The 24,472-nt window shown below is 42.1% G+C and overlaps 1 protein-coding gene across 1 annotated transcript in view; it reads right to left on the bottom strand.

Annotated features, from left to right (window-relative positions):
• The window catches only part of LOC139048463 (TBC1 domain family member 12-like), a 61,786-nt gene that overhangs the window by 13,248 nt on the left and 24,066 nt on the right, over positions 1–24,472 (bottom strand). Inside the window, exons 3-5 of the mRNA XM_070522866.1 lie at positions 14,885–15,274; positions 7,875–7,957; positions 1,492–1,943 (exon numbers count right to left, since the gene is read on the bottom strand). Of these exons, the coding sequence (XP_070378967.1) occupies positions 1,492–1,943; positions 7,875–7,957; positions 14,885–15,274 (925 nt within the window). The remainder of the gene's footprint in view (positions 1–1,491; positions 1,944–7,874; positions 7,958–14,884; positions 15,275–24,472) is intronic.

Genomic DNA, 24,472 nt, shown 5'->3' with positions numbered 1-24,472 from the left:
GCATAAAATATTTTTATCACCGAAAATTCGTAACATCAAAACATACATAAAATCAGAAAAAAAATTAATTTACTTTTAGCAAGAAAATTCCTATACAGTGGAACATTGTTGATACGTTCCTCGCTACGACGCCGTCCCGGCTGCTACGTTGCATTATCACAGTTCCAACCTAAATCCCATTGACTTCCATGTATTACGTTCCCGGTGATATGTTGCCTTATCTTACGTTGCATTTTAATGTGGTGGTCATGTAAATTTAGCGATGCAGCCAGCTTGTATGTTGCAACAAGTGATCGGTGCATTGCAACGAGCTACCAGCACATTGCAGTAAGCAACTACAGTTTGCAATAAGCGACCAAAGTTTCACAAGCCAGATGCAGCACATATGCACATATGTGCACATAGCAGTTGGCGAAGCAATTGAAGCAAAGTGTGCATCAGTGAAAGCCTACCGGGAACCACGCCCACTGGGCCAGATCCACTGAGTACAGCATTACATTTATTTTGGATCTGGCAAGAGTCTTACATGCGTAGCATAATCGCTGGTTCTCTTAATTCAGCTTCCCTGCAATGGAGCCGTGTTATGCAGTGAAGCATAAGCAACATATTGCAGTGAAGCATATTGAGAGTTGAAAGGGGCCACTGTCGCAAAACACTCTACGTCTCTTAATTACAGATGCGCACATTTACTGTCCTCGTTAACAGTACAAGCGCTGAGACGTACTGTACTGGAAGCATTTCAGAGCTGTTTCTGAGATAGCTGTGGTGATTGGTGGCCTTCCTCAGTTACGTTTTCCTGGCTGTTAGATTTTGTTAGAGTTCAGAGTTCAGAACTTGTTAGAGTTCAGAAGAGCCAATGTTTTTTGCACTGTAAGCAATGTATTTTGGCCGGGGAATGTTATGAATTCGTATCACACCGAAATTCGTACTAGCTGTGATCGTCTCACTGGGGTTTTACTGTATATCCATTTACAGAACAATTTCACTTAATTAAAACGAGGTTTTAAATACACAGATCTCTATGGAGATTTCAAGGGGAATTACATTTACTTCATTACATCCCGTCTCGTCATAACAAGCTTCAAGTGTAGGACGTTTCGAGCTCCTGCATTTAGGATTGAATAAATACTGCAGGTAATTTGATCTTTGAGCACATTTCATCATCATTTCTGCACCAAGCAAGTATAAGCGCCACCAATTTACAGTTTGAACCCCATAGTAGCTTCAAAAGCATCTCACTTCAAAAATATGAACCACTAAATACCTTACCACCTACAAAATGGAATTAGTGACAGTTCCTCAGCTAGCATTTTTCACAAGCCTGCAGAAAACCCCTTTTGTACTGAGCTCCTTCGTAAACTTGCAGCAAGCAAATCTTAACATATCACCCAGTGAAAACAAAACAAGCTTCCATTAATAACAAACGCTGACAAAACAAGACAGAGTGGGAAAACAATATTAAATTATAAAACGGTGCAGCAGAACACTCACGTAGCCAATGTCTGGTCGGTAGACCACATAGGCACCGAGGATACAGTGCAGGACATCAAAGTAAGGGCCTGCCTCCTGAAAGATGCCCAGCTGTGGGAATGTGCGTGACACATCCAGTCGGATGAGGTGTGCCGACTGCTCGCGTGTGTGCAAAGCTGAAGGTTCCTCAGGGAGGGCCTCGCTGCGCCAGATTTTACGCGAGCGTGAGGCACAGATTTCATAGAGCTCAGGTGTGATGTTTAACTCATTGCCAATGGCCAGCTTCCAGACACGGCCTCGCACGCTCGGTGGAAGGCCCTGCCACCACAGGTCCCGTATGCGTCGCTGGCTACGTGCCACTTCCCAACATGGTAGCACCTCTGACACCCAAGTACGTGTGGCCTGCGCCAGCTGTTCCTCCTGCTTCCACTGCTGCTGCATCTGCTTCTTGCGGGCACGGGCATCTTTTAACTCTGCATGTGGTGGAACAAGAGCTGCGTGAATATAAGCCAGAAAACAGTATACAGCTAAACCTCAATATATATCAGTAGCGCTTAACTTCGTTACATTGAAATAACGCACATTCTCACGTAAGGGCTGTACTCTCGTATTTTAGAAATTATCCATGCATGTGCTGCAGCCCCCTTCCCCGAATGAGCATCTTTATAACCCTGTGATGCACTGTGCTATCCCTGCGGTGTTTCGATGTGGTGTACAGAGGCATTTAAGTCTCTTTTTCCATTGCTTCCACAGTTGAGAGTGTTGGCAGGAAACTCGTCAAATGAAGCATTGGTGTCACGAAGTTCGTTTCCCGAGAGCCCGTGGCTTATCCTGTCGTGCTTTCCTCCAGTGCTGGTTTTCACCAAAGGCACCTGTCAATGCCCTGAATGTGCGTGCACTGCAGACCCCATGCACCGAGGCTTTCTGCGCTTTGTGCAAGCATTTGTGCAATGAGCTTTCGTCATTCTTGTTTGCCATATTGAAAAGTACAGAGAAATTATCAATTGCAACATTCCAGTCACATTTCCGGTGAAAACCTCGGTAGTTCTTATTGTGCAACCTTGCACCTTAAAGGCAGCTTGTGTCTAATGATGGCTTCACCTTTGAACAGCACAGTATTGGTGCAGTCCTCTTCAGTTTCTACAGTTGATTGTTAGAGGGAAGCTGGTCAACTAAGCATAGTCACAAAATTTTTATCCCAGTATTCTTGTATGATTTTTCATAGGTAGTGCCTTCTGCTTTGCATTGTGCGCAGACTCTGCACTACATACTGTACACACTATTACATACTGTACATGCTGGTGTAGCAAACTTTCATTGTTACTGCTTCACACAGTGTTTATTTAAATAATGTTTATCTGGATATAAGCTGACAACCTATTGAAAAATGACAGACAAAATAAGGGTGCAGGCGTAGAATCAACAATGTGGTTCCAGAGTTGCAATGCTTTATCCTACCTTTAACAATACACTTACTTGAAGTAATAGTTTTGGGGAAACCCGCAAGGTGGAGAGAAGTAATTAATAAAGGGAAAATCAGACATCCACCCAATCGTAGCAATTGCTACAATGTTCACGTGTAGCAATTTTTCTTCAACTGTGAGGCTTTTCTTTCAAGGAACCTGTATGGGTTTCCATTGTAGCAATTGCTACAATTGGGTGGATGTCTGATTTTCCCTTTATTAAATACACTTGCTGCTGCGTCATGCCACCGAAAATCTTACCGAGCAAGAGCAACTGGTAAACCTGACTGGTTATCATTGCACCAACCATGCATCATTAAACAGTGATGGTGCACTCTTTAGTGGGCTCATAGAAAGGCCACCCTGCTAAGCTGGTCTCAAATACTTTCTGAAACCGATGCACATTACATGTTACAATGTAGATGACAATGGCGGATGAGCTTTTTATGTGTCATATGCAATCACCCAAAACATTTGTGACTAATGTGGCACAGTTAAAGATATATACCATTTTACTTTTGACAATATTTTGGTTGGTTTACATTTGAAAGCACCTTTATTAGTTTCAATTTCAGGATTAGCATCTTTTATTTGAAGCCAGCTTAGAGTGAAATAAGTACGGTAGGTTGCCAAGTGTCGTCTGCAAACAACTGCACATAATTGAACCATTTGACCACTATCGCTCACGGTACAGTTTCCATTTAATGCCTTGGTCTTCCTTCACACCAGCAGTGAATTTCATTACACTGAAATTGCGGATAAGCACTTCAATACAGGAGGATAAGAAATACATGGCACTGAATGGACATCATTATGAAATGTACAATTCATTACACTGAGGTTACATTGAAGTGTACTCTGAAGGGGGAGCTCCACAATGAAGCAAAGAAATGCAAAACTACACCTCTCTCAAGCCACGCTACCCCCTTTGATAGAAGCTGCAAATAGTGTTTGGTGACCAACAATTTAAAATACTTTTTTTTCTTCAGTTAAAGCTCGAGTTCACCACCTCCAGGCATAACGTGCAAATGGCCAAGGCTGTTGTCCTTTTGCACTTTATGCCAGAATATGCAAAAACAACTTGCCTCAGTTCCCAATTTAAGTTTTAACACCACCTCCAGCACTGCCAGTCAACCTGCAGATCACCAAGCAATTGCAATTCATAACATTTACTCTGTTTTGTTGGCTCTTGCACACACTATGTTGTAAAATTTTGGTCCTTGCCCCAAAAAGAGGAAATGGGAGAGGACACACCTTTATAGCTATGTCACATGCCTTCCTGCTTTACAAAAAAAAATTAACCGATGTCTAACGCTGACAAACAGTGCCAATTTGAGACCTTTAAAGGGACACTAAATGGCAAATATTAAATCAATCTGAAGTAACATGTTAATGTTCCAAATGTTACTTGTACCAAGAAACAGAGGTTTCATAAGCAAATGAAATAAATGGAGGCCAGGATTCGCACTGCCACTATAAAGATATGGTAGCAGCACCCACGACATAACACTCAGACTCAGAGTATAAATGGTAATTGCAGTAAGCCAATAATGATAAAGTTATTACAATACATTTCAACAACACAAAACAACATAAGAGGCAATTTGGCCAATTTCACAGGATTTTTTTGACAGGCATACTCAATTATTCTACTTCTTGAAATATTTTGCTAGCACTAAATATGCTTTCAGTTTACCAACACGCCCAACAAATTCGGTTTTACAACTAAAGTTTTAGTGATGACCAGTGGAAGGCATAGCATACACAGGGTCAAGCAATCTGACACTATGTGGGTGCCATATGCAGCAAGGGCACACTTTTGTTCATTAAAAGCAATAGAGAGGCCAGATTTTTAGAAAAACTTGACTCAATTGAACAAGGCAATAATGCTTGGTGGATTTGACATAACTGTATGCAAATGAAACTGTCTCTGGGACTCGATACCAGATTCAAAGCAGCAGCTAAATAGGTCACATGGGCCGGTATAATGAAAAACTATTTCAATCTGTGTTCATCCCAAATCAGCCGTTAGCCCTCCACGATAGGTCAGAATGGTTTGGGTCTAGCCCATATGGGTGTGCGCGTTATACCAGCCATAGTGAACATTGACAACTCTACTCAACAGAAGATGGCAAGCACAGGTACAACAGACAAGACATCTGCAAGTTCTGTATGTGCCAACCTTCATGTGATCGTGTCGCAACGTAGCTGTGACACGTTGCGGCAATTACACCACGTTCACTCATAACAAGCTTGTGTTCATAACAGTAAACAAGCTCTAGACAAGTCCTTCGCAAGTAAGGTTGAATTTAATGTACAGGTGCATTGTTAATTTTGATGAAAACAATGGTGCAGACCTTGACCCCAAATATGCTAATCTGAACTTAGATTTTATAATGCAGCACACAGAAGATGCAGACACAACGTGGCATGCTTCTTGTACATCATTCACTGTGTAGTGGAAACTGGACACCCCCCTGAATTAATAGTGAGATTTTTACAACAGCGTACACTGGGAGTTAAGATTTTTTTCAAAGGTAAGTCACTTGTGACCACGACCATCTGTTCCTGACCTCTGTTAAACTGAACCATATCTTCATACAAGCTTTTAGACAGTTTCTGCAGATACTGGACACAAATTCTAATCCAGGTGGGCACAGTGTAACAAGAGCAGTACCTAGTAACAGTAAAACGTTATTACATAGGCGATGGGGAATGTGGATCAGGTACGCACTAAATGACGCACTAATTTATTTATGTTTATTTATTCCGATACCTCAAAAGCACCCGAAGGAGTTTTACATGAGGGGTGGGCGGGCGCGTACATTTTATTTACAATTAGTTAGCTCTTCAATGATGCATTTAAAACAAAGAGGGTTCTCATGAAGAACAGCTGAAGGGGAAGGTCATTCCAGTGTCTTGAGGTACGAACAAAAAATGAAGATACACGAGTGGTGGTTTGGGCTGAACGAGGTTACATGGCTAATTAACCAACAATGGCTGATGAACGGCTATGGACTTACTGGCGAGAAAAGAACTACGTTGTAATTATTACTCGAACGAACACGGAGACAAGTTTTATTCGTGAGCAGGCGGCAAAGAATCCGATTTTCTCTTCTAGCTGTGGTTGCCTTATGAAGACGACGGCGTCCTCAGACTCAGCGAGACCACGGGCCCATTTCTCCATCAGGTTCCACTTCTCTGCAAATGCCCTCATGACAGTAAACGCACCCGGCACATCAGAGATGGAAGGGCCATCAGCCACTTCCACACCGCTGTCATAAACCATGTGGAAGTGCCTAGTAGCTATGGGAGCAGGAAACACATCATGACCACCATGTTTTGATGTCACTACCGGTGAGGTCTACTGTCCGTGAAAAGTCCATGCACTATTTCACTATCTATGGTCTACACGCAGAAAATTTCCCCAATTCCAGGCTTGTATGCGCTGAAAAATGAAGTAAACAGTACACACTAACCATCTGGAAAGTGATAAGTGATTAGAGCTTAAGCGGTCAGCCAATACATCAAGTTCAATGGCAACATGGTGGGGGATTCATTGTGGCTATATTTAAACAGGAATTACTTATTAATCAGATAGGTATTAATGAGGAATTACTGTAACAATTGCGGCCTCTGCTTCACCATCTGGCTAATTTCATGAAGCACAGCACCTGTCATGAAAAGGTAGCCTAAAAAAAAATTTAATTCTTGGGTTTGACATGTTGGAATTACAACCTAATTATGACACACGTCTTCGTGGGAGACTCCAGATTAACCCTTTGAGGGTCGAATTATTTTGAAAAATACTTTCCCAGGTGGTCAAATTACTTTATTACTTTATTGCAGATCTTGAATGTACAAAATGTATAAAGTCGGGAATAAATAGTAAAAAATAATTAGGAACAGTATTTTGATGTCGGCATCACTCAGAACTGCAAAATGTTCAATAGTATTTCCGAGTGTGGTGCTCCTTGAAACACGGGTCTACGCACAGCGCCTTATCGCAGTCTGCACACCTAAAATGCGTGTCTGTTCTCTTGGAGCGAGGAGTTGTGTTGGCGCACACATGACATCTCTGCGTGCGGCTGCCTTGGGCAGAGGTCTGAGGCACCCTCTCGCGTAAGCGCGTTGCCGCAGAAAGCGAGAATACCTCGTGAGCGGTGGTGATAAACAAGCTAAGAGCAGTGCCAATAAAGATAGAAATCAACTTCCGCCGCCCCTGCGAGAGCGTGCCGACAAAGAGAAAAACCACGTTTCGCGCCCCTCCGTTGTGATCACGCGGCGGAACCGAAACCTTGTTGCCACTGAGAGCGAGAATACCTCGCGAACGGCGCTGCTAAACAAGCTAAGAGCAGCGCCAATCAAGATAGAAATTGACTTCTACCGCCTTGCAAGAGAGTGCCGACAAAGAAAAAAAATGTTTCGCGCGCCTCCGTCACGATCACGCGGTGAAACTGAAACTGCCAAAGGGGCGTTGCCGCAGCCTGAGCGACGCGCTGAAGCTAGCAATCAGTTCTGTTTATCTCCCCAAGAAGGTAGCAGAAATTCCAAACGCATCTTGCAAATTCTAAGAGGTGGCAGCACCTCCCGGTGAGCACGCATCGCCATTATGGCCTGAAATTTCAAACGGAGGGTCGGAACCGTACCCGTACGGCCAAGACCTTGCGGGACAGAAAACCGCCGCCGTACATGTACGGCAAAAACCTTCAAAAAGTTAATTTTGACCATCTGGGTTCATTAATGTGCGCCTAATGCATGGTAAAGAAGCATTTTTGCATTACACCCCTATTAAAATATGGCTGCCGAGATCTAACCCGTGGCCTTGTGCTTAGCAGCGCAGTGCCATAGCCACTGAGCTACCTTGATCGGTAAGAAGGTGCCCTTGAAAATAAGGCACAGACACTACAGAATGCTCATGATACTGGTTACATAACTTGCCTTTCTTGCGGGCAGCCTTCACCATCTCCTCATACTCCTGCTTGTGCTTCTGCTCTTCTTCTGGATTCTTGGCAGGCAAATTTCTGCAAGAAAAGACATGAAAAGAAATAAATGCAACGATTCAAGAAACCATTCCTAATTGATACAGGAACAGAATGTGCATTGACATCATACAAGAGCTGGCACAGTGTGTGTACAGTGTAGATACAGGTGACCCCAGCTATCATACACCAAGTTATTAAAAAAAGTAATAATGAAAGTTCTCTAGGTTAATAAAACCAATTGCAAGTTATTAGCGTCCTCTTAAAGAAGCCTCCAGTATTTTGTGTTCTTAATAAGCTTTTATGAAGTTCTTATCCTTCCTCCGTACTTGGTGCTCGTGCTCAATGCAATTGACAGCAAATATGGATGTCAGTAGTGTCACTGTTGAAAGTACACATCTGCATTTATGGCAAGTGGTGTCACAGACGAAACTAGTCTATCCTGTGCACAAACGTTTGACAACTCAAAAAGCAAAACAGCAAGCTGGACCTACTGCTGTGCTGTCATGAATCGTAGTTAAAATGTGGCATTCTGTAAAGTCATATTATCTTTGTGGACAATTTTACCAGCATTCACTTTTGTTTATATATAAGAAAGGCCTTCATGCCACATAGTGGCATAAATAAAAGATTTGAGTACCATTCTGAGCAGCCCAAAATGCATGTGTGCTCCACAAAAAAAAAAAAAGCACATGCACACACAAACAAACAAACAAGAATTTCTATATTTTTGAAAGATCCCTTTAGCACATTACATCCTTAGGTGAAATGCTTCCAGCACTGCCAAGATTGCCCATCATATATTTTTGCTTCTTAGAAGACACTGTAATGCACAGGAAATTACAAGTGCTAAAAGTTTAACACTTGTAATCTCTCTGCATGTGCTAATAGTCTGGCATGAAAGTCTCTTAATTATTGATGGGTTCAATTAACAAGAAAGCCCTAAGCAAATTACAGTATACGAGTGAGTATGAGTGAGTTCCATTTATTTTGCTGACCTACTGTGCCACGTGCAGCAAGAATGCCACGGTATTTAGCACAAACTCTCCTTGTTCATCGTTCAGAAACATCAATGTTCTCACCCGCTTTTATATATTTAAAAAGCAGAAAACCTAGCGAAGGAGATGGCTAGCTTCTTGCATTGCTACAGATCATAAGACATCATTTATTTTTTGCAAGGTGAACGTGAGCGCCCTCTCCAACAAAGAAAAACATACAGAAAGTGCACAAAGAAAAATAAAGGGGGGAGGGGGGGTCTGGCATGAAACTGAAGCCGAGGGTTGCATTGTTGGCATCTCAACAACCGGATCTACGTTGCATCCTCAAGGCCAATTCTTAATAGTTCTGTTCAGACACTATAAGGGTTGACAGTTCTTGCAGTCTACAGGAAGAAACAGTGCCTGCAAATGGAGACTCGTCTGAATAATTGTGGTTTAGCAGGACCGCAGTTTTTATTTATTTTATTTATTTACATATACTGCCATCTTGCATAGCAAGATATTGCAGGAGTGAGTGCATACATATGTCAATCAGTTGAAGAATACATTTGAGTGGCAAAAAGAAAACAAACAATAGAAAAAAAAACAATATCAGGAATAGCTAGTTGATTAATGAACATGATTAGGTAATAGGTTGGCAAATACATCACTTGGTAACTCGCGCAAGGACCCCTCAAGGCCATTCCAAATCACAATTGTATGCGGAAAAAAGGAAAACCTAATAATAATATTTGGGGTGATGATGATGACTTCTTCTGGTGGGCCGAGAAGAAGGGTTAGTGAAAACAATAGGTGCATTGACATAAGTTTTCCCACGAGCAATCTTATGTAGCAGAACAACACGGTCACAAGTACGTCTATGGGCCAGTGGCTTTAGTAGTAGCTTGCTCGCATGTGATGTCGGTGAGAAATGGCGGTCATAACGATTATATATAAACCTTATGGCCTTTTTCTGAATAGACTCAAGCATATCTATGTCTTTGGAATGATGTGGCGACCACACTACCGACGCGTATTCAAGTAGAGGCCTTATTAGTGATCTGTATGCCGTTAATTTACATTCTTTAGTTGCATCTCGTAAGGTTCTTTTAAGAAAACCCAGTTTTCTCAACGCCTTGTTGGTTATACAGTTAATGTGAGCATGCCATTTTAGATCAGGGGAGAAAGTAACACCAAGGTATTTAAACGTGTGGACGCTTGCAAGCTTGTGCGCTTCATTAAAATATGTAAATTGTAATGGTTGTTTTTTATTTGAAAAAGTCATTGATACGGTTTTCTTAAAATTAAGTGACATTTGCCATGTTCTGCTCCATTCGCAAAAACGGGTGAAGACTTCATTCAGCTCTAACTGATCATGATTACTACTTATAGTAGAATAAAGGACGCAGTCATCAGCATATAGTCTTATTTTGACAGAAGTGCCCCCGGTTACTTCAACGACATCATTTACATAGACTACAAACAGCAAAGGACCGGTACACCGGATGTAACTGGTACACCGGATGTAACATTGACACGAGATGAGTGAACATTGTTAAATGCAACAAACTGGGTTCTTGTACTTAGGTAGTCCTGTATTCAACCTAGTAATTTATAATCATGAATTATTGCCTTGAGTTTAATGAGAAGCTTTTTATGGCACACTGTGTCAAAAGCTTTACTGTAATCAATAAAAATGGCATCAAGTTGTCCTCTAAGGTTAAGTGTGGATGCAATATCATGGGAGAATTCTAGAAGTTGTGTTACCGTGGAGAATCCGGAACGGAAGCCATGTTGAGCATGCGAAAGAAGATTATGTTCAGATAAGTACTCAATGATATATTTATGAATAATGTGTTCCAATAGTTTACAAGATGTTGATATTAAAGAAATAGGTCTGTAGTTAGATATTTCCTGCTTATTACCGTCTTTGTGAATTGGAACAACTTTAGCACATTTCCAGAGTATTGGAACAGTGGATGATTCTACAGATTTCGAAAAAATTAGGGATAAGTACCGAGAGCTCCATTCAGAATATCGCTGTAAAAACATATCTGGTATATTATATGGCCCAGTACTTTTCATAGTATCGATCTTGAGTATAAGATTGTGTACACCAGCTGAAGTGATTGCCATACTAGGAAAAGGTGATGACGAAAGAGTAGTGCAAAACGTGGGGGTGCGTCCATCATCACAGGTGAACACTGATTAAAGTAATTATTGAAAGCTTCAGTAATGCTACGATTATCTGAGCGTGGTTGATTAGCAATTATGAATGAAGGAGAGCTCTCACTTGGTGGACTGATGGTTCGCCAGAACTTTGATGGCTTGTTTTTAATGAAGTATGACAAGGTGCTATTAAAATAGAAACTTTTCGCATTTGACATAGCAGATTTTAAGTTGTTTTTAAGTGTGGTCAATACTGAAGCTTTCATTGGATTGTTTGCATAGGGTTGTTTGCGCAGACGCCTGATGCGACGAATTAGGTGTATAATTTCACGTGTGTACCAAGGGTGCTTGGGATTGCGCTTTATACACTTGGTTGGAATGTAATCAGTTATACATTGATTGACAATTGAGTAAAAACGGTTCACTAACACGTTAACAGAGGAATGGTTTATGCAACTCGAAAATCCATCAAAAGAGCATGCGAGCAACTCAGTTATGGAGTTGTCATCAGCACGTTCAAAGTTCAATACTGGTTCTTGCTTGCGCAAATGATAAGGTTACTGAGCAAACACACAGAAGAGGCCACTTATGACCAATAGTTACCACAACAGCCGAAGAGAAAATTCCTAAGCCACAGGGCTAGACGAGGCTCCCGTTAGGCTGATAAATGAACTAGGACCAAAAAGTAAGGAAGGTCTGGCGAAAGCAGTGGAAAAAAACTTTAAAAGATAGACGAATACCAGACAGTTGGCGACAATGTAGAATGAATTTAATTTATAAAGATAAATTTATAAAGATAGAATTCACTCGTATAGCACGTTGATCATTACATCGGTAATATACAGGCTAGCAATGCAGACAATCAAATTAAAACTACAAGCATGGGCAAGGAATAATGGCATTTTGGGAGAACTTCAGAATGGCTTCAGAATAGGTAGATGTTTGGATGATAACTTATTTCTTCTTACTCAGTGTATTGAAATATCAAAAGTGGAAGACTGTTATATGTGGCCTCTTTAAACATTACAGGAGCCTATGACAATGTAGACCGCAAAATTTTGTGGGATATCTCGGAAGGGGAAGGCTTAGGTGACGATTGTCTACAGCTTTTAAGAGAGATCTACCTAGAAAATACCATTTGCGTTGAATGGGAAGGGATGAGGAGCGAGGAAAAAGTTGATATCAACAAGGGACTGAGGCAGGGGTGCCCTTTATCCTCATTGCTGTTTGTGATGTACATGGTGAAGATGGAGAGGGCGCTAGAAGGAAGCGATATCGGGTTTAATCTCTCATACAAACAGGCGGGTACAGTAGTAAAGCAGCAGGTTTCAGGTTTATTTTATGCAGACGACATTATGTTGCTAGCTAACAAGCAAAGTGATTTGCAATGTCTGGCTAATATCTGTGGACAGGAAGGCAACAATTTAAGTCCGAAATTTAGTGTTAGAAAATCAGGTGTTATGGTATTCAGTGAAGATAGTGAACAGGCAGTGGCAATACAGGGCCAGGAAATGCCTCGGGTAAGAGAATATAAATACAGTAAAACCTCATTAAACAATACCCGCTTAAACAGTAGTTTCGTTTAAAAAGTAGTAAAGTCAAATCCCCGACTCAGCAGCCATTGAACAAAAATTTCTACAAGGTTCGGTTGAGCAGTAGGGGTCAGCAAAGGTTTTGCAATCCGAGTCGTCAATGCAGCCGCACCTCCGGGGGCTGCATTGCTTAGTTTCCCAAGAAGCAGCCTGCGTAGGACGTGGACGAGGGACATTGAGGTGTAGGCGAAAGGGACTGATGGCATTGCGGCAAGGGCGAGTGGCTAGTGGTGTGTCCCCAAGGTGGAAGGCCAGCATGATATGGTTCAGAGAGGGGCGACAGAGGCTGAGGGTCTCGGTCGAAGCAACGATCAGCATATGGTCGAGGCGAGGAGTACCAGCGGCTACTATGGCAGTGGCGGGAGATGTGGGACCGACCCGGGAGCAAGCAAAGCAAATTGGCCAGTCAACCGGTGTTCGCCACTCGGAGGGGTTCTGATATCAATTCAGGAACGACTGTCAAGGTGCAGCAGAGGCAATGACGGGTGCGGTAGTGGTGGGACGCGGGCGGACGGCAGACTGGATGCCCATGTTTGCAATTTCTTGGCGGACAACAGCTTGAATGACCGAGATGGCCATGTTGTCATGCGTATAGGGGCAGTGAGAACTTCGAGTCATAGCTTCAAGTGCGTGACGGGTGACCTTGGCGTTGTAGGCAAATGTGACGCCGGAGGTTCGTTGCAGGAGGAAGTGGCAGCCTTATTCGGAAGTCGGTCGAAGCGTTGTACGATGCGTTTGCTCTTCGCTTGCTCAAAATTCCGGCATTCCTTAATGACCGACTCAACCGCTGAGCAGTTTCTGCAAAGCAGGAGTTTGAACGCATCGTCCACGATGCTCTTCAAGAAGTGTCCAACCTTATCGGCCTCCAGCATGTCCGCGTCCGCTTTACGGCAGAGAGCCAGAACATCTTGAATATATGCGACGTACGATTCAGTCGATGTCTGGGCACGAGACGCTAGTTCTTGCTTGGCCTTAATTTGACGTCCCACAGGTCTTCCAAAAAGATCGCGTAGCTTTTCCTTGCAGGAGTCCCAGCTTCTAATGCCAGCTTCATGCGTCTCAAACCATACCTTCGCGGTTCCTCATAAGTAAAAGATCATGTTGGCCAGCAAAAGTGGCCTCCCACTTGTTGTGCTTACCGACGCGTTCATACAACGTCAGCCAGTCTTCGACATTGACCTTGCCAGTGCCGAGGAAGATTCCCGGGTGACGTAGCTGGGTTAGTACTACTTCCACTGGTGTCCGAGCGGCGGAGGTAGCGTCAGTAGCCATAACAGCGGAACCGATGTGACGCCCGCTGCGAAGATCCAGGGCTGGTTTGTAGCGAGAGCACGCCGGCACAACCACCAAAATGTTACACGGGAGAAAATATATGTATTTACAACATATACAGTTATGAAGTTGTAGCTCAGTAGTCAGGGTAACACCATCTACCGATCGCCGAGACACTTCAATCTCCTCTCCACCTCACAACGTCCTTTTGTCCAAAGTGGCACAAACTCGTACGTGACATTATCAACGTCAATAAAAGCCAAGTGCAAGCAGAGTTACTTATCTGGTTGTCAACAAAAAAACAAAAACCCACTATATGGTCATATGATCAGTGTGGACACAGAAAAATGCTACAGCATGCACAAGAACAGTAGAGGGTTGGCAGGGGCAGTGCCTGGCTGGTATCTTTGCCAGCATGGGGAAGAACAGCCACAGTGTGTACCAGAACACTGAACAGTACAACATACTAGCATTAACTGCACTTGAAGTATGCTTTCTGGTGTCGCATCTTTGCGAAATAAGGTTAGCACAAACAGCCAATGGTGTTCAAATCCTGCATCATTTTACCTCAATAAAATGAATACAGCTCTGAGGGGACCTGACAGTCAGCTTGAATTAAGCAATCTAAAGTTATTGGTCTTCTAGTGTATACATAAAGTAAAAGCAATTAGCAATGCCCTCATGGCACATCTAGTACCTCAAACATTTAGCAACAGAAGTTCCACAGTCCATGAGCTTTTTCAGTCCAGCTTGCCTTATGCTATATTATGCACTTGCTTGAACTGAGAAATTAGTCGCAAATGCCATCATCAAAATGCAATAGCTGAATACTACGAAACATTACGCACATAGTAAGGTGCCCATGCTTAAGAAAACTAGCACCTTAAATACCCTGTTGCATTTTTCGTGCACCTGTTGTTCAACAGTCACCACCACCATGAGCTTCAGAAAACACTTACGACGGCCGCTTTTCCAAGATGAGCGCAGTTGTTGAGCTTGGCACACAACCGTCGGCACTCTGCTTTGATGGAGTGGGTGATGGGTCCCTAGGTGAAGGCACCCGCTCATCCCCAGCACTTTTGGACTTCCATGACAACAGACCCTTGGTGAGAATGGCAGAGAGGCGGCCATGTTGCCTGGCACCCTCATCGGAGGCAGACAAGTCGGTGCTGACTGAAGAGCCACTGGTGAGGGAGACGGAGTCGGATGGTCCGTCAGGTGGAGCACGGCGCAGCAGCCGCGTGGATGGCTCATAGACCAAGGCCAGGCCGTCGAGGGCCCCGTCAAGGCTGGCCAGGCCGCTGCCGGCCGGCTGCCCGGATGGGGGCAGGCCGCCGCCACTCAGGGCCCTGCATGTAGGCATGCCAGTAGTATATTTTACCTAAAAATACTCAAGCTGGAGTGGCAGGTGGAACCCACTTAACATTATTTCAGTGGGAGAGGGCTCATTAAAAATATTATGTGTAGGGTAAACATCAATTTCCCATGGAACCAAATTATGAGACATGAATGACACCATTGTGTGACATCACAGAATGGGTTACATCTGCTCACAGATTTGTGTCCCGCAAGTGGCAACGTCCAAGAGTAGGCAGTCATTCTATTTTTCAAATACAATGTCAACCTTTTAATGTGTTAGAGTTCTTAAGGTACTTCACACACTTATCAGGGGCTATCTATCTATGTTTGTATCTAACCGTTTTCCTGGATCACTAGGTAGTTCGTGGTTGAATGGTTAGAGCATCGGGCTGCTCTGCTGAGGGAACAGGGTTTGAAACTAACCAGAGGACCAACTTGGGTCACTGAGTATGTGGCAATGTGTACATACATGCTGCTCTTCAACAAACCTCTTTCACACCAACATGGGTCACCGTAAATGCAGCAGTAGGTAGGCACCACTGTTCGAAGAAACTCTTTAATGCTGACTTGGAGCACTGGATATGTGCCACTCGGTCTGTGCTGGCCATCAATCAACCTCTTTGATGCGAACATAGGTCACTGAGTATGTGCAGGTAGGCATGTGCTGATGACCGTCTTTACACCAACTTGGGTAACTGGGAATGTGCCACTCTACATTGACGAAAAAGATCCCTTAAATTTCTTTGATGCTGAGTGGAATCTAGCCAGCCCACATCACAAGGGTTCCTCTCAAGGACAGCAACCCAACGCATTAGCAGGCTGCGCCATGAAGGCGCTGGGTTATGTGCCGCTCCTCAACGAACCTCTTGCCAAGTTGGGTTTCTGAGTATGTGCCACTGAGTGTGCGGTAAGCAAGGGAACGATTCTCAGCGTATGTGGGCACTGGCCCATCACACTTCTTGTCTGGGAGGAAATGCGCAAACTTTTTGGCAGTGCCACTAGATGGCGCAGCATGTCCGGAAAGAAGCACGAGAGAGGAGACCGGTTGCCACATAACGCGTTTCTCAGCGCTTGCCATGCACCGGACCACCATGCATATCAGAGGCCATGCGCAGGCACCATGGTGGCGGCGCTAGATGATGCCGAATGTTCTCACGAAAGCACAAAAGAGGAATTCCACTGCAGTACATGCTTCATACATAACTCATTTCGATGGTGGCAATATGTTGCCTCGCTATAGCAATTCAATTCTTAACGCATTACTGTAGACAGTCATCGTGAGGTGAGTTCGATTATTTTTTAACTATTTTGTTACCGCGCTTATAGAAATTGTTCGATCTGATTGACAGTTTTTCTATGCATTGTTAAAGATTTCCATTAGACTTCTTATACAAGCAACGTCATGCACCATCTAAAATTACGACTGAACTTTAACTATTTGTAAGATTTGACAATTTTTGGCAGATTATGGAGCCTGGAAAAATAAAACATGTTCATGTTATTCATGTTTGGAGCTATTGTCAAAACTATCCTCCAGTGCTCCCAGCACTTCTTCAATAAACAGACACAAAAGTTGCGGTTTGGTTGATTCAACAACATAATTTTTAAACAACAGCAGCAGTGAAGACACAGAAGCTGCTCTCAGGTTGTCGATTTTTCAATCTGACATATGAGCTATTTCGGCGATGTCTCAAACAACAGTAGATGCTCATAAGTGCATATTATTTAAATAACTGTTTTCAACTAATATCAAGTGCAACTTATTTTCACCACCGTGGGCTGCTTTTACCAATCAGCACGACGATAGTGTACATGCAAATTATTACGAGGAATCCTTCCGTTGTGTGGGGTTTTCACTCGCACAAGGGCGTGCATCATAGTTTAGTGAGGGCCAAGATTCACCTCAATTTTTCACCTCAGCCCTGTTTAAGAAGAAACAGGTCACTTAGAGGCAGTAAGGGTAAAAGCAGACAAATTTAGGTTGCTACTTGCAAACAAACATGCAGCCTTAGAACAGAGAGATGATGATGATGACATAGAGGTAATGAATGAAATCATAATGAGGCTGGCTTCAGAGGCAGCAACTGAAGTGGCAGGCAAGGCACCAAGGCAACCAGTAGGCAAGCTCTCCCAAGTAACAAAGGACCTAATAAAGAAACGACAAAAAATTAAAATGTCCAACTCAAGAGATAAGATAAAATTCGCGGAACCGTCAATCAAAACTGATCAACAAAGCGAAAATAAGCGATATTAGAAATTATAATGTGAGAAAGACTGAAGAAGTCGTAAAAAATGGACGCAACCTGAAATCAGTGAGAAGGAAACTTGGCATAGGACAAACCAAGATGTATGCACTGAAAGATAAGCAGGGTAACACCATCAGCAATCTTGAAGGTATAATAAAAGCAGCGGAAGAATTCTATACTGACTTTTACAGTACCCAGAGGACTCAGGGGCACTCTATTCGAAACAGTAATAAACAGTACACAGAAACTCCTCCTATAACTAGAGATAAGGTCAGAAAGGCCTTGCAAGGCATGAAACGGGGAAAACAGGCAGGAGAGGATGAAATAACAGTCAATTTAATCAAAGATGGCGGAGACATAATGATAGGAAAACTGGCGGCTCTCTATACAAAGTGTCTATCGACTGCAAGGGTCCCAGATAACTGGAAGAATGCAGACATAATACTAATCCACAAAAAGGGTGATGTTAAAGAACTAAAAAACGATAGGCCCATTAGCTTACTCCCAGTATTATATAAAATATTTACCAAAATAATCTCCAATAGAATAAGGACAACAATGGACTTTAGTCAACCAAGGGAGCAGGCTGGCTTCAGAAAGGGATACTCTACAATGGATCACATCCATGTCATTAACCAGGTTATCGAGAAATCCGCAGAGTACAATAAGCCTCTCTATATGGCTTTCATAGATTATTAAAAAGCATTTGATTCAGTAGAGATACCAGCAGTCATAGAGGCATTACGCAATCAAGGAGTACAGACTGCTTACATAAATACCATGGAAAATATCTACAGAGATTCCACAGCCACCTTAACTCTACACAAGTAGGAAGATACCTATAAAGAAAGGGGTCAGACAAGGTGACACAATCTTTCCAATGCTATTCACTGCGTGCTTAGCAGAAGTATTCAAGCTATTGAACTGAGAAGGCTTAGGAGTAAAGATCGACGGCGAATACCTCAACAACCTTTGGTTTGCCGATGACATTTTCTATTCAGCAACAATGCAGACGAGTTACAACAAATGATTGAGGACCTAACCAGGGAGAGTGTAAGAGTGGGGCTGAAGATTAATATGCAGAAGACAAAGATAACGATAAATAACCTAGCAAGGGAACAAGAGTTCAAGATCGCCAGTCAGCCTCTATTGTTTGTGAAGGATTACATTTACCTAGGTCAACTAATCACAGGGAACCCTAACCATGAGAAGGAAATTCACAGAAGTATAAAAATGGTTTGGATCATATACGGCAGACATCGTGAGCTCGTAAGTGGGAGCTTACCGTTATCATTGAAAAGGAAAGTATGCAATCAGTGCATTTTACCGGTGCTGACATATGGCGCAGAGACTTGGAGGCTGACAAAGAAGCTTGAGAACAAGTAAAGGACCACTCAAAGAGCGATGGAATGAAGAATGCTAGGCATAACCTTAAGAGACAGAAAGAGAGCAGTTTGGATCAGAGAGCAAACGGGTATAGACGATATTCTAATAGACATTAAGAGAAAAGAATGGTGCTGGGCAGGTCATGTAATGTGCAGACTAGATAACCGTTGGTCCATTAGGGTGACAGAATGGGTACCAAGAGAAGGGAAGTGCAGTAGAGGATGGCAGAAGACTAGATGGTGTGACGAAATTAGGAAATTTGCGGGTGCTAGTTGGAATCAGTTGGCGCAGGACAGGGGTAATTGGAGATCGCAGGGAGAGGCCTTTGTCCTGCAGTGGACATGAATAGGCTGATCATGATGATGATGATGATGAAGGGCATGCAGTCGATTTCAGATCGACCTTCGACCTAGCTTGACCAGCTGTCTAATTTCTCACATTTTGAACACCGCCTGTGCAAGTGCCCTTACTCATTACTGTACAATATGTGCAACACTCCACGTTACTGTACAGGAACCAAACAAAGCAACTGGAGGCTCCAGGGCCAGTTAAATGCACACTAGACCACCTCGCATGCACAGAAAAGCTGATCGAACACAATAATCAAGAGGAAGCTTCTGCATGCTCCCCGACCCCATGACAACCATTGCTTCGCGAGCCTAAAGAATTCAGTAAACAGCAAACTGGGCAACTGCTGGACAAGTAAAGACAAATGCTCCCTGTAAAATAATAACTTACCCTTTTTTCACATTTGCAAAGCTGCTGCTTTTCTGTATAGTAGCATGGGCATCACGACTAGTACTGATGCCAATAAATCTTCATAATAATTTTTTTGCATGATCTGACTTTTAAAAGTTTGGAACTAGGAACCAGGTGCATTTGTACATTTCAGATTTTATTTACTCTCAGTACTTTTACTTCATTCATGTGCTTTCATTCATGTTTCACGTAAGAATTCTCAAATATTATCTGAGCAATTATGACTGCTATACATTCATTCAAAAAACCAGGGATCTGGCTAGGATTTCATGTATCGCTTTGAACGTTGCAACCATCATGCCTTGAAATTAAAATGTTAGAACATGCGCACCAATAATGAGCACATTTCTAACGGTAACTACAGAGTTGAAAATACTTAGCAGTGGCAAGTAGCTCAACGATTATCAAATGAACCTGCTTGGGAAATTGAGCATGATGTCGCCACTTATCTTTTTATATAGTTTCTGGAATATTGTTCTTCTATTAGCACTAAAAGTGACATTTTATACACGCATTCTACATTTAATGTCGCGTTATGGCTTTACACTTATGCAGGACTCCGGCAATGCAGCTGGAAAACAAGTGGTAAACAGGCCAGCTCGCTGTCCTGCCATTTTTGTTGCCGTCCCAACTCAGCACTGTTGCTTTTCATCTGTTATGCACCAAGTTTACCCTGTATGTACCTTTTGAACTCCAGTAACACCGTAATGGTTGACCAAACAAAAATGCTGAGACTTCTTACACTTAAGCAGTTTGACAATGAACACTTAGCAAAGTGTGTGTGCAACTTCAATTACAATGCTATAAAAATTTGGTAAGCTTTTAGTGGAACTTTTTTTTTTCATATACTCAAGAACACTGAACTACTTATTTTCACTTCCTGCCAAGTACATGGAAGTTACTAGTTTTCACAATTACACCTCCTTATCTCTTGGAAATTTCTGCAGTCTTAACACTTTCCTCCCTGCACGTATTGCAGCCATGGCATGACATGCTATATTCAATGGGGCCATGACATAGACAGTAGACATACTGGGCTTTTACACAGCGATGATTCAAAAGTTCAGAGTCCAGCATGCATAAATTATCCTAAATAAGCAACTCAAATTATTAGCTTGAAGCTCCTCTCACAGGCAGCAACTGCCACATTGACATGCAGAGCGTGATGTCTAGAACTGCAGCAAATCAGTACATTGTGTGCAATGCACAGACCAGCTAGCTACACTGATGTGTTGACAAAGCACGTAAGCAGATATCAATTGACTATTGCTGCCAAGTCTTTCCAACAGCTGCCAAATGCTTGTGTCACTGCACTCATGCTAAGCAAGCATGGGACTAATGTCAACACGACGCTGACACCTATTTTTGGCGAATTCATCAGTCGACTGCTGCTAACATGCACCTATTCCGCACAAATATACTCAACAAAATGTTATTTACCGCAAATGTAATATGCAAGTGAGACATGGGACCACGAACAATTAGGGAGTAAGTTTTTTTCACAACCTCAGCTGAAAGGTTTTTTTTTTTTTTCTCATAGAAAACATCAGGGGGAAAGGGAAGTGTCCTACAAACGTTCAAACACGGTCTACAACTTGTGACGGCATTTTCCCCATGAACAGTGCTGCACTGAAAGCAGAAGAAATTTTTATTAGAAATAATCCGTTGTCTCATACAGTGAACACACTTTATTTTTATCAGTTTACACCACTATTCCATGTTATTGTAATTACATTCATGGATTTATTTTTTCAGTCTTTTTCACCATCGTGGGAATAAGTCAAGTGACACAGCACCCTGCATGGACACACTTATCAAAATGTTGGCCACAAGAGGCTGTAGACAGTGCATAAAGGCAAGCTTTTTACTTCTTAAAAAAGCTGCAGTGGCATCCTCGGAAGTCTCAGTGTAGCGAAAGAGATTTGAGAACCGTATTACATCATGTGCATGTATGAATTGCGGGAGTTAGTGCACAAGTCCTGTTATGCAAGTTGTGATGAGGGGCAGAATAAATATTACGAGGCAAGCTTTCAGGCATCTTGCCAGATATATTAGTAGTAGTGGTGGTGGATGGCGCAGGAGAACTGAATGCCTTACCAGATACATGGCATCATAGTAAATTTTATGACAGCCAAACTTATGCCTTCATTTAAACTTTGATTATATATTTGTTACCAACAGAAGACATGCCGCGTTATTTCCAGACACTTATAGTAAAGAATAATAATTTCCATTTTTTATTGACTAGCACCTTAAACACCTTGTTGCATTTTTCATGCACTTGTTCAAAAATATTGCGTCAACCTGACTTGATTTATCCAGAACCGATGCTAAGCTCTGAACAACTGGTGCCAGCTGGTGACTGTAGGAAGCCCCTTTCCAAATCCAAGGGGAAAAGGGGCAATATATTGTTATTTAAAAACTTACATTATGCAATTTCCGATGACATGTTGCAGAAGTTTACAGCATGATGTCAGAAAGAAAAGTTGATAATTTTCCATTAAAGTGGAGTCTACTTTCTCGAGGACAGGAACGATTCGAGCAGTTTCCAATCAGTGGGAATGCTATGAAATGATAAGGATGCACGGAAAATTACGACAAGAAACTTAGCCAGTATTTCAGCATAACAGCAAAGAAAGAGGATTGGTATATCACCAGGTCAAGGTGACGCTGTTACTCTTAGATTGAGTAGCACAGAAACAATGCCTGGTTCCGATATAAGGGTACTAACTTCATGGTAGCTGCTATGGTTGACATACTAGTTCAGTCCATTTTGAAAAAACACTGTGAAAGCATTCACTGAGATATTCAGCAATACAATGTTTATCATCAATAGTTACACCACCATACTCAATCTAATCAACTGCTTTCTTTTTCTTTGAAAGGTGCCCGCAAAATTTCTCACGTGAATCTCGATTAAGGTTAGGTAATGTGCAATTGAAGTAGCGGTGTTTGGTGTTAGAAATTGCTTCATTCAAGATTGTCTGCATTGCTTTGATTGTGTTTTTATTGGCATTTGTTCATTTAAATTTCTTAAGTTTTCGCTTTGGGTACAAAATGTCTCTCATGATCCAAGAGTTATTTTTAAGTGTTTATTTGATATGAAGTTAGCCAGACATTATGTGCCTAAGTCCTTAAATGTGATCCACAGAAAATTGGCACGATTCCCTTGAAAGTTGCCAAGGCTAAAATGCAAGTAATCTGCAATGCTTTCATCCCTAGCATGTGAGAAGTCTTTGATTAAAACTGGAGCGACAGATGTTTTTTGCACCTAAATGGAACATGTAAGCCCATTTCATGGTCAGAAAGACCCTTTTCAATGATTTTGCAGTAATTTTCAGTTGAACGGCTAATGAAAATAAGATCCAGCATCGAACAGTATTATTTTAAATGCAAGTTGTTTAGTTTACAATTTAATGAACGTTAGCATTCAACATAATATCTGTCATGCAAGTAACATGGGCACATTTATCTACATTCAAGAGGGGACAACCCAAATTATCATTTGCAAGGTTAAAGTCACCAGCTATAATAACTCTGTCATCATCAAAGCATGCCAGATGATCACACAGACAACACGAAAATTCAGGAGGTGAATCTAACGTGTGCGACACACCGAAAAGAGGGAGAAAACAAAAAAATGCTGCTAACAAGACATCTTCAGTGTGATACTATTGCGATTATAAATTTGGTGTGATAGCAAAGCAGGTATGTTTTGTTTTACTAGCACTGGAACACCACCTCCTTGCGACACATTGTCCCTCCAAAATACTTTATACGAGGATGGAGAAAAGTTTTTATTGTCAATATGATTGTGTAGCCATGTCTCTGCTATTACAACAACGTGGGGAGCATGACTTGGATAGATTCAAGTTGCACAGTTTTGTTAACAATGCTCCAAGCATTTATGTCTAAAAGCCGCAAATCCAAAATAAGTGATTGCGCGTGTCAGAGTTAACATGAACATATGTGACGACTCTGCAATTTTAGTCAACAATACTTATTTTCATCCCAGTAATCCAGTTCACCGTCAATTCGCACTTCATCATGTATACGTTGCCTTCTTGCCTTGCTGTTTTCGTTTCTAGCACTATTCCAGAGAAGTTCCCTTCTCTTCAGTGTATTAGGCGAGTAGTCAATCTGGATAGATAACTTACTTTCTTTGAGTTCATGTGCTTTATGAGTATTTGGTGTTTTTCATTATAATCCTGAAAATATACAATACAGGTCTCATTTTACCAGGTTTTCCAAGGTGCTGAAACCTTCCCACTGAACCGCAAGAACTGTTTAGGTTTTCACAAAAGAGCTCAGTAATAACTTACTGCTCGAAATCCTGTTCTGTCTCAGAATTTTCAGGTACGCCAAACACAATCAACTTAAAATGTCTGCTTCCATCTTCGAGCTCAGTAACCTTCTTGCAAAGGAAACCAACAGATATTTCGAGGTTGTCAACACGAGCAGCTCTTTTCCCAGACCAGTAAAATGTCAGTTGAATTCCATAAATAGATTTTGCAAAACAGTCTGCTGGGTTTGCAGAGCTTCAACTTCAGTAAATAATTTAGTAACTGTTGCAGCATCTCCTGCATATTAAAGCCGGTACTTAATTCCACGTCCCCATACAAAAGAAGCCTGCACAATCAAAACACTTCGCAAATAATATCAATACATTTTATGGGGCACGGCAAGACCACAAGATCATAGGAGTCGCTGCAAATAGTGAAACCAATTTCACCAACCTGTGTTTACCATTTATGTTCACCCAAAATATTTAAAAAAGTCAAGAAAAAAAAAACTTGC

This window comes from Dermacentor albipictus, chromosome 1, assembly GCF_038994185.2.
Source record: "Dermacentor albipictus isolate Rhodes 1998 colony chromosome 1, USDA_Dalb.pri_finalv2, whole genome shotgun sequence".
NCBI lineage: Eukaryota > Metazoa > Arthropoda > Arachnida > Ixodida > Ixodidae > Dermacentor > Dermacentor albipictus.
Note: the sequence above shows the minus strand (reverse complement) of the source record. Positions and strands in the feature narration are given on the sequence as shown.